The sequence below is a fragment of the Diplotaxodon limnothrissa genome, linkage group LG4 (genome assembly GCF_057381915.1).
Source record: "Diplotaxodon limnothrissa isolate DT_005_m linkage group LG4, D_limnothrissa_male_GT1.1, whole genome shotgun sequence".
Lineage (NCBI taxonomy): Eukaryota > Metazoa > Chordata > Actinopteri > Cichliformes > Cichlidae > Diplotaxodon > Diplotaxodon limnothrissa.
Genome location: NC_140599.1, coordinates 4,363,983 through 4,375,296, shown reverse-complemented (window position 1 = coordinate 4,375,296; position 11,314 = coordinate 4,363,983). Strand labels below are relative to the sequence as shown.

At 42.5% G+C, this 11,314-nt stretch overlaps 1 protein-coding gene across 2 annotated transcripts; it reads right to left on the bottom strand.

Moving 5' to 3' along the window:
- Window positions 1-5,277: 5,277 nt before the first annotated feature.
- Window positions 5,278-10,737, bottom strand: LOC146633069 (homeobox protein Dlx3b-like). Of its 2 annotated transcripts, none has more exons than XM_085351978.1 (3): window positions 10,386-10,737; window positions 7,838-8,022; window positions 5,278-5,724 (listed from the first exon to the last, which is right to left on the bottom strand). In XM_085351978.1, exons 1-3 carry the CDS (start codon window positions 10,735-10,737, stop codon window positions 5,278-5,280), a joined length of 984 nt encoding a protein of 327 aa, XP_085208104.1. The 2 variants fall into 2 exon arrangements, with proteins under 2 accessions (XP_085208104.1, XP_085208105.1); XM_085351979.1 differs by having other exon boundaries at window positions 10,389-10,737.
- Window positions 10,738-11,314: the final 577 nt, after the last annotated feature.

Genomic DNA, 11,314 nt, shown 5'->3' with positions numbered 1-11,314 from the left:
GCTGCGGATTTTTTCAACTTGGCTTGCATCAGGTTATGCCGTCACCTCTTCTCACCTCATCTCACCCTTTCAGCCCTCCTGCAAATGTTAAAGAATTTTTTTAACTGCCACCTCGGCTAACCCTCCAAACACACTGCGCAACTTTTTCACATTAATATAATAAGATGTTCATTTTCTCCAAGTGAGTGAACATGCTTGTAAAACTCATTCATGACAAAAAAAAAGAGTCATAACTTGGCATGGTTGTCTTTGGTTGCATGAATATAAGCTGAAGATTATTTGTTAAAACTGTAATCTGTCAGGCAAAAACCCACAATGGAGTACCAGTCACAGGTCGCTACAAGTCTCTGTTTGCCCTTACTGTCTGTCTCCCTGTGATGTTCAGGTACATTCCTACCTGACACCTGGAAGCCGAGGGCTCAGCACAGGAAGGTAAGCACCTCAGCAAACATGGAAGGTGTTTTAGTGGATTTATGGTTTAGGGTCCACACCCTGCACACTTATGGATTCAGGGGAACGTGTCAAGCAAATGTAGACATCTAAGTATAGTTCTCACATTTTCCTCTGCCTTAGCAAGGTATGAGATTTCTTAGATAAAATCTTGAAAACAAACGTTATTGGCCAAAGGAATGCCTGATCCAAGTTTTTGAGCTTTCAGTGTTGCTTTACAGCAATTCAGGCGTCATTTATTATATGTTTACATGAAGATGTGATAAAATGCATGAAATTTGAATGGTTCACATTAGAGAACAAACAGCAAGTACAGAAGGGCAGATTAGCGGTTTTTGAGCATTGAGAATAACCAAAAACTGCTGACACGAGCCTGTGACTTAGTGTCCAGGATTAGCATCCACATAGCAATGACATACAACATACTCGTTGGGATGTGTTAAACATGGCATAATTATGGAAGAGCGTTTCTGCCACACACGAAAAAAAAGTATCCATAACTCAAAATTTCGAGTTAGCGCTTCCAATCAGTGAATGAGATCATTTCCTTGTTACCCGGAAGCTGAAGCCCTCAGCTACAAATGCTACAGCTAAGCTACCAGTATCACAGCCAGTCATGAATGCACAGATTGCTGAGTATTTTCAGTGAGGCTTCACAAATGATGAAATCCTTGTGTTATTAGCTGAATCACATGGCGTTACTATCAGCCACGTACTCTCGAAAGCGTCAGTTTGTTGCAGTCTGGTTTTGAGTGTGCATTCCTCTGCACCATATCCTTCCGGGTAACAAGAAAATGACGTCATTTACGTAGATTACAGATTGGCAGAGCTAACTCGAAATTTCGAGTTATGGATAGGGTTTTTTTGTGGCAGAAACGGGCTTCCATACTTAAAAGCACATGCACACACACACAAAACTGTAAGCCCACAGATATATTCAGTGTGTTACTTCAGTCAGCACTTTTTGTATTTGGTTAGGTTGGCCTGTATGCAGAATCAGAATCAGAAAGGGTTTTATTGCCAAATGTTGAGCAGGTTTACAACATCAGGAAATTGCTGCGGTGCTTCAGTGCAAACATACTGTAAATAAAAATAAGAATAAGAATTAAAAGTGCTAAGTAGATAGATATATACATGATATATACATGAGTGCAGGTGGTGATCAGTGCCAAACATGGAATGATGCAGTGACACAGCGTAGGGTCATGTGTTAGTGGCGGGAACAGTCATATGGTTATTGTTCATGTGTCCAACAGCAGAGGGGAAGAAACTGTTCTTATGGCGAGAGGTTCTGGTGCGAATGGACCGGAGCCTCCTGCCTGAGGGGAGCAGGTCAAACAGACTGTGTCCAGGGTGAGAAGGGTCAGCTGAGATCCGAGCTGCACGCCCCAGTGTCCTGGAGGTGTACAGGTCCTGCAGAGATGGGAGTCTGCAGCCAATCACCTTCTCAGCAGAGCGCACAACACGCTGCAGTCTCTGTTTGTCCCTGATAGTGGCTCCAGCGTACCACACGGTGATGGAGGAGGTGAGGATGGACTCGATGATTGCAGTGTAGAATTGCATCATCGTCCGTGTTGGCAGGTTGAATTTCTTCAGCTGCCTCAGGAAGTACATCCTCTGCTGGGCTTTCTTAATGACGGAGGTGATGGTGGGCTCCCACTTCAGGTCCTGATGAATGCACTTGGTGCTAGTGATAAATCAGAGTCAGAATACTTTATTAATCCATCCATTTGCTTCCGCTTATCCTTTTCAGGGTCGCGGGGGGCGCTGGAGCCTATCCCAGCTGTCATAGGGTGAGAGGCGGGGTACGCCCTGGACAGGTCGCCAGTCTTGCTTTAATACTTTATCAATCCCAGAGGAAATTATGTAGTCACAGTTGCTCCTAATGTATATGTTGAGGCTTTATGTATACTGAGCTGTTTTAGACTATAAGAATAGTTCTAACATTTTCCTCCATGTGACTTTAGAAGTAGTAAAATCTAAGCATTTGGTAACCAGGAAGGAGTGCAGAAATATGAAGATGCCAATGCTGAGCACAACAGAATGCAAGACAGGCATCATAAAATCTAGAAATGCATTTGAACTAATGGTGTTGAACAATGGAGGAAGATTATTTTATTTCGTGGGAGGTTACATTGCTCTGCATAACTTTCCTTGCCATTCCTTTTAATGTCGTGGTATTTCAGACAAAGACACAATGTCATGTTTTCACTCTTCCTAGTAACATTGTTTGAAAGCATGCAAGTCTGTGTTCTTCTTCCTTGTCACACCCTCTTTTTGTTAGCTAACCCATGGGTTTGGTTGGTTAAGTGTAGCTTGTTTGTCACAGACACACACACACACTAACTCTGCCACACAAACATTTCTCCTCCCCTTTTCAAGTGTGTGCCACATGAAAGCGGCGTACACCCGTCTCTCTCAGTGTCAGCGGTGTGTTATTAGCATCCAGAGACTCCAGAGTGTCTGCTGCGCTGTCACCTCCCACAGCCTCCTTTACACGCACCCTGCCTGTTTGTGTGTGTAAAATATATAGATGGGCGCAACCTGGATCTGCTGTCTGACTCACTCCGAGAGGCACACCAAGAGCGCACCGTCAGCACTACGCCTTTGTGTGTTTGGTGTATTCACGCGTAAACACGGGTAGAAATGAAAACACCAGCAGCAGATTGAAATACACAAAATAGTACATTTTATTTTCGGTTTGCTTTTTCAACTTTACAGAAAAAAAAGCTCCAAAGGCACAAACTGTTGTGCTACTTCATATCTACACTTGACACTATAAATAAAAAACCTGAGCACAGCACAATTCTGAAAGATTATAAACAGCTTGTTTTTAAAAATATTTTAGCACCAACTTGCTAGGAAGTGAAAGGCCAGGGGATTTTGTTTAGCTTTGTTTTTTAAAATAAAAAAAGTATTACTGAGCTAGCGAAAACACCAAAAGGCTTTAAAAGTGTGAGGAAATAACTAAAGTGATATAATCAGGGTTATCTCGGTTTAAGATTTAAAGAAAGGCCGGGCTATGATGTTTAAAAGATGTGGGAATTTATACTACAATGTGGTGAATTACGGCACTTGTAGGTTGTATTTTAAGCATTAGCATTTTTACAGCTTGGCTCAGGCTCAGCTGCCCTTAAACTTTTTGTAGCTGCGCACCAAACCTCTGTTGGAGGCATTTATTATTAAAAAAAAGATTAACTGAATAATATGTCTGTCTTTGGATATGCAACGCATATTCTGTGACCGGGAGTGGAGGATTCCAGCAGAGGAGTCAAACTCCGCTCAAGTATGTGTGTTCACTGTGTAGCAACAGTTAGCAGCTAGTTAGCTTAGCCTATCTTAACTTAGATTAGTTCTACTTATATGCTCTTATAAACTTTTTAAAACCCTACACTGCAACTTACGCCATAATCTGATGTGTGCTTCCTTATAAATACAACTATGTTTCGGATCAGCGCCACCTGCACTGACACTTGAGACCAGTATTGCCGATTCCTCCTCTGCGCTTCCAGCTACTTTCTCTTCTGTCTTAATTTTTTTAATTGACTCATCTTTTATCCCATGTATGATTTGCAAACAAGTCCACGTCTCCTATGCAAACTACAGGCAGCTGTGGCACTCTGCTTTTGATTGGAGCAATTACAAAGTGGTTTTTGATGCAACACCCCCTTTGTGACCAATTTCACCCGTTGGCTGCAAGCAACCTCCAGGACTCATTCGCCAACCAGATGGGGATTATATATTTTTCACAACCAATATGGCAGACTGCATCATGCCATGCACTGAAATTATGGGGTGGATTGAATATGAGCCACTTTTTAAAAGAGCATCTTTAAGTGTTTTTAAAACATATGTCAGCTAGTTTAGCTTTGTTTCTAACTAACTATATTGGCTAGAAGCAGCTATTCTGGCTTTTAGCCACTAGCCCCCAGAGGTGAGTTTAATACACTGCTCATACTCATGTTCAGATGCTGACTTTGTAGCTACAACCAGCAGCTGGTTAACCTGCCTAACCCTTGGTGTAAATACTGGAACAAGAGGTGCGGCTCTATCTGAAGGGGGGGGGGGGGGATCACTTTTAGTCTAAGCCAAACCTCTAAACTGAGAGCACAAGCTTTGCTCTTCACTTCCACACAAACCAAAACCACCTGTTTGCTTGTGTTGCTAAGTCCGCTTTGTTGTTCCACAGAGGAAAACAAGTTTCATTCCAGCAAATGTGAAATTACATGCTGGTAATTATTCTCCTCTGTTTCGCTGTTGCGTTGATATGTTATGCGTGTAATGGTCATCAAGCTGTCATATTCTTATTCTATATCAATTCCAAGCCCTGCGCTGAAATAGTGTGGCAGGCTTTCTTTTGATGGGCGACTTTCAGTAGTATTACCAGTTTTAGTGGAATAAGTCTGTCTAACTCCCCCTTACAGAAAGAAGAAATGTGTGAGGGAAATACTGAGCATTTCTATATTTTTCTGCATAAATATATTCAGAATTCAAATATTTATAAACAAAACATGAACTGTTATCAGTGATATTGAATATAAATGTCAGTCTCTGCACTAAAAAACCCATTTGAATCACCCCGGTCTCCCACAGTGTTGTGAGTTCACCTTGTGGGCGGTGGAGGGTAAATGAGGCCGACACTTGTTTTCAATCCACATTTGCAGCCTGTGTGACAACATGTGTTTCGGGTTTTTGCAGTTATGACTCGGATTTGATGATCACTGTCAGGTGTTTCTGCACACAGCACAGCTCAGAATCATCCAAAAAAAAAAAAAAGCCCCAGGTGAAGCCCAGGACTCCAGTCGAAATGTTGTCCATTTTTCTACATCAGTAGACGGCTCCCATACTCTGTGTGGCCGACGGAGCAGTTGGTGGTGCGTGGTGCACTTGGCCTGACTGTGAGAGACCTAAGTGTGCACCCTGCTGTTGGTACCAGTTCTGGTGTGTGTACTCCCCCATATAGGCAGGTGGAGAATCCACCGGAGGCTGATAGGGAACCTGCCCCCTACTGGTAGGATCCAGCATTGCACTATTTTTGACGCTACCGTTGCTGACGTTTGGGTTGTTGCCGCTCCCGCTGCTGTGGTTGCTGCTGTTATTGTTACCATTGCTACTGTTGTTGTTTTCCCACACAGCTGGGGATGGAGGAGAGTTGCAGGCCATGGAGTCGCTGGCGTCTGGACTGTGTTCAAGAGGAATATCACCGAGCGGAAACTCTCCGTTCTTGTAGAGCTTCTTAAACTTGGAGCGACGGTTCTGGAACCAGATTTTGACCTGAGAGGAAGAAGATAAAATGTTGAAGCAACTTAAATATTAGGATTTGTTTTTTGGCCACTAGTGTGTGACATATTGTAACTATATAGTTTGAGCATAGTTTGTAACTATAAAGTCTGAAATAGTAAAATATCCTTATTTGGCTTCTTGTTTGGAATTTCACTAGGATTGATACCATAAAGGTGTCACCTTGGTTTGGATTTTTTCCATCTTAGAATTTCGTATATTTTTGCCTTCACATGCAAAATCATCTATTTTATGCTTTTTAAAAAAAGCATCAAAATAACTACGACAGAAACAGAGCTATTGAAGTTTGCCTCAATAGCCGTTTTTGTGTTTGCTGTAGCGGGGAGGTTCAACTTTTGATGTTGAAACTTGTATTTCCGATCGACTAGCAGTGAATGTTTGCAGACAAGTCGGCATCTTCCACAAGAACTACAGGCGACTGTGGTAATCTGCTCATGACCAAGGCAATCACAAGGTGGTTTTAAGTGCATGCACCTTGTGACAGTTGTGGAATACACATTGTTCCTCCATGACCGGTTTCCACGTGACTACTGGAAAACTTATGTGAGAAATTTCTATTCATATTTTTCAAAACCAGCTGCCTATATTACGCATAATTGACTGGTAAGATTAGTCAGAGATATGGGTGCATTATAGTGTTAATCTAAGCCACAAGCAGAATGGGGAGAGTTTGAAGATAAACTTATTCTTCCTTCAACTTTCTATGCTAACTCTATAGCTAAAGCCAGCACCTAGTTAGCTTACCGTCAGTTTTTAATGTACCTATTTTCTTCTTTCTTTTTAGCACTGTTTTGCTAATCAAGTAGAATTTCTCTGCATAAATGTGAGTTTTCTCAGGCTTTCTAGCCAAAACATGCAGTAAAAAGCTTAAATAATCTAATTTCAGGCAATTTGTCTTAATTGTATGAATTACAGACAAGTTTAGCAGCTAGCTAGTAAATGCTATGTAGCATTTAGCTGCCGAGGAGGCAAAAACTGAGTTATATCCATTATGTGGCCAAGACAAAGTATTCCAAGTCTATTATAATGTTTGTTATATTTCATTAACCAGTATTTTAAAGAAATACAGATTTATATAATTTTTTTGAAAACTCACTGCCTTACTTAAATGTCTGTATCATTGCCTTAATCTCATCTCAAAGTCATTTCTAAAACGCACCTATTCAACAGCTGTTACCAAATAAATCTTGATGCAGCTAATTTTTAAACAATAAATAAGCTTTAAAAAAAGAATGAGGCATATTAATTCTTGTTTAATGTGGACTTTAAAGAGATTGTTAACCCTATTATTCTTTTATTTGTCAGTGAATGCTTCAAATCATATTTCATGCTTTTTCAAGCTGAAGGGAACTGTGCTCATGTCTGTGTTTGCTTAAAGCTTGGGAATGTTACCCGAGCATGACGCAGTGCAATGATTTACAACAGCTGTGATAAAACAACTCACACCTCAAGTTTTGTCTTTTATCACTCAAGCACAGATAATACGTCTGCTAGTAAATCATCAGGGCACGGAGATTACGACAGCAAAAACCAGACTGACACACTGCAACAACTCGCAGCGCTGCCTACAGTCAAGGTCAGACGTTCAGTGTAGTGTATTTGTGTTCTCCTCTATTTTCATCTGGGGGAGTTTTAAAGCGTGATTTTTTTCATACATTTCACATTTTTATTTCGGAGTGATTCCAGTTCAGTTTTTTGTAAATTTTATATATTGTAGCATCTTTATCTTCAAGTTTTGAGACCTCTGAAACTTTAGAGTACACCTCAAACACCTCAGCTTTCTGCGCTGTGAATCTTTGCATTCAGCTGACATCGCTGCTAAAAAGCCAGCATCACTGTCCATTCAGCTGCTTTCATTTCTCACGTCTCTGATAGTTCCACTGCTTTAGGGCCTTTTCAGTTTAGACCCTGGCTTACATATAAAATGACCTTAGGAAGCCAAATTTGAATGTGAAATACTATCAGCGCATCCATTTCACAGGACACTTCACATCCTTTCCGTGCTTCCACTTGGCCGGTACTTCCGATGCTTTTAAATTCTGCAAGTCATGACTGAACTGCAAAGTTATCACCCATAAAGTCTCACCTGCGTCTGTGTGAGGCCCAGCTGTGCAGCCAGCTCGGCCCGCTCTGGCAGGGCCAGATACTGGGCTGTCTGGAATCTCCTCTGCAGAACTGCCAGCTGGTAGCTGGAGTAGATGGTCCGGGGCTTGCGTACCTTCTTGGGCTTCCCGTTGACCAGCCTAACTTCCACGTCTGGTTCTTCTTTCACTGCAGTGGCGGCGAGGGAAAACAAAAAAGAAGTAAAAATACTGCAATATTTTAACTGACGTATTACCCTTTCACGCCTACGTTTCTCATACAATGAACTAAACTTGCATTGTTTTACTACAGGGCAGTTGGTGCAGAGAAGTTTTAGCACAAAAATAGCCAGAGCCACTGCAAACCCCGAAATTTCAAAGAAATTCCGCCAGCACTCTGAGCTTATAATTTTGGTCTGAGTGTCTCCCACAGCTGGGGAGGGAGACAGAGATTTATAGGTGCTTTTCATGTAGCCTGGAGGCCTGACTGTATACAACGCCGCTCATTTGTCCTGTTGTTATTCTTGTATCCTTTTTTGGGGGTCTGTCTTTAAATATACAACCCCTCGTTGTTTGTATTGGAAGAACACATTGGGCGGCTCTGGTCCAGGACATAGTGGGAGTTATTTAGTAATAAGAAAGTCAGCAAATTGATCTTCGGCTCCTCCGGTCTGCAGTGTTCGACAAGTGAGTAGTAATAATCAATGCTAAATGAATCCCCATTGCATCATCAGTGTGTGTGATTTGTACAGGTGCATTGAATAAAGCAGCTTTTTAACAATAGTAAAGTACTGCATGCATGCCTGAATCTGAAAGGCAACTATTTACAAAGCAGTCTATATTGACAGTTTTTTTACAAGCTATTTTAATTATAATAGGCTTAAAAACATCATTTTGAAATTGCTTTTCACGTGTAAGAGTTCCAAAAGAGACTCATTACATTCCACTCCAGTGTTTTTCTTGCAGGCTTTGTAGCCAAAGTGGGAGTTATTCTATGCTAAACTTTTATATTCTATATTAAACCCACACACTGTGGTTGTTTAAAAAGTCATGTGCTAGACTCCGTACTTTTGAAAGAGAATTTAAAGGATTTATAAAGGAGAATAAAATGTATTTAAAGAACCAGTTTATACTTTAAAAAAAAGGTCTACATTTCTGGGCTGTGTTCAAATTCATTAATCGTTTGGTTACGGATGATAGGGTTTACATATTTGCACCTTTGTTTATTTATTTATTTTTCTGGGCGTGGCGACAGGCTTTGCGTGATAAGGAACCATGCACGTTGAATGATTCAAAGGCCAAGGCTGACTGACAAGTCGTGACACCTGATGTACGTGGCTGTGGGCCAAAGTCCCCCGGGGCCGTTTCCAGGAGTGAACTCCCAACTGGAATGCCAAAAACAGTACACCAGTCTGTCAAGCTTGTTTTTTCCCTGTCGTTTGCGCCGGCACACCTTCCAAGCTCTAAAAAGGAGCCCAAAGAGAAATCTTTCTTGTTTGTTTGTTTTGCACTCAAAGGGAAGTTACAGAGAACTCCCTTTATGGTTGTTGTTGAAAATGTTGACGTTGCTGTGCTATAATACCGACACGGGATCAGCACGTTGAGCCCACTGTGAACCGGTTGCGTGTTAACAAATGAGTCGTTCGCTGCTGATACCGGTGAGGTTGAAAAGTCACTGATTAGAGCTGGAACGTGGCTCCCATCCAAAGGCCTTCGGCCTGCTCGTCATTTCCCTATCAAAATATGATCTGAATCAGGTTCAAAGCAGTGATGATAAACAGGAGCGTTTTGCACCGAGGCTCTGCTCGCAGTGACTGAAGCTCACCGGTGATGATCCCCGTTTCTTCGAGGAATATATACCCATCACGTCATCCTGCCTCATAGAAACTACACTGATGCCTTAATTGTTTGTGATATCCCAGACAAGCTTCCCATTGATATGTTTATCGACGTTAAAGCTTAGATTTTTATAGACTTGTCTTTCCTTTTTTAAAACGTTTGGGACTTTTAAAACAAGGTAACACAAACTGTAGCACTCCATCAGCTGCATATGAACATGGCTGTTTTGTTTTGTTTTTTTTACTTTGTAGAGTTGAAGAACAGCTACTCTTCATAATATCTTTGTGAGTCTTCTTTCTTTCTTTACACAGACACGTTACAAGGTTATTTCTCAACAAAGTGATAGCCAGCGCCTCTCCCCGGAGCCCAGCACCATTGTGTGTGGGATTTTGCTCCTGCCTAATCATTTTCTCGTGATGAACAATAGAAAGTTATTTGAGAATCCGTTGAATGCTTCCACATATCTATGAAATGTGATGTGTGGAAAGTTGGACGCAGTGGAAAAATGAAAAACAAAAATAACTTTCTTTTTTTCTCGTGCGTAAAACTCATGCGCAATTATTGGGTTCATGTGGCGAGACATGAGCTCTTGCCATACATCAGCCTCAGGTGGTCAGTGTGGCTTTGACAAAGATGGAGAGCAGCTTACGCAACAGTGCTTATCACATTTATGCTCATATTTTTTTAAAAATTTTCCGTTACGGGTGAACTTACCGCTGTCCTGCAGACTTGGCTGAACCTCCCTGTTGAATGCTCCGTGCTCCCTGTATGCTGCATGGGGGTAAGGGTACTCTGCCTTCCCAACGGGGTAGGCACCGCCGGGACCCATTCCGTTGAGGCTGTAGTGGTGGTATGCGTACGGGTTCATGTGCTGAGCGGAGTACGGCTGCTGTGCCGGGTAGAAATCCTGCGAGCCGTGGAGCGCGCTCTGACCGCTATAGAAGCCCATATCTGTGGAGGAGGACTCCGGCATGGTCGGGGAATCCTTGGAAGCCGAGATGGAACCACCGGCCACGGGGATGGAGGGCTTCTTCTCCTCGAAGACAGGTGAGGACTGCCCGTTCATTTTCAGGCGTTTATCTCGCTGTTGTCGTCTCAGATCGGGTTTGCTCTGAGCTCCGAAGCAGCACTGTTTGGAAACTCCTCACACAGTCTGAAGCTTGCGTTCCCAAACTCCCTTGACGCAGCAGCCAGGCTGTCCACCGTGGCGGCGCCCAACCCAACTAGAGCCCCTAATTACAGGGCGCGCCGAACTGAGCCAAGCCGAGCAGGACAGAGAGGAGTGGATGTCTCCTTCTCATTGGCTCGCCTGCTCGTTCCCTGCCTCTGCCCTGAGGCCAAGACAGCGCTGTCGCCTGTCTGGCTCCCTTCTTTTCCCCACATAAACCTCCAGTAAGCCTCTCCTAGGGCCTTCACCAGAGCGCGTAAATAGCTGGCAGGACTTACTCAAAAGTCCTTATTTTATCTACCTCGAAATATATTCAAGTTAACATAGAGAACCGTGAGCAGAGCAGATAAAATATGTAGCTACTAACCAAACTATGCGTAATGGTGTTGCGATAAGGAGTGTTAACGCATTAACGTAATAGTGCTGCCTCCCATTTAAATGCAAATAGAGCCAGGTGCTGTTTAAGAACACGTTG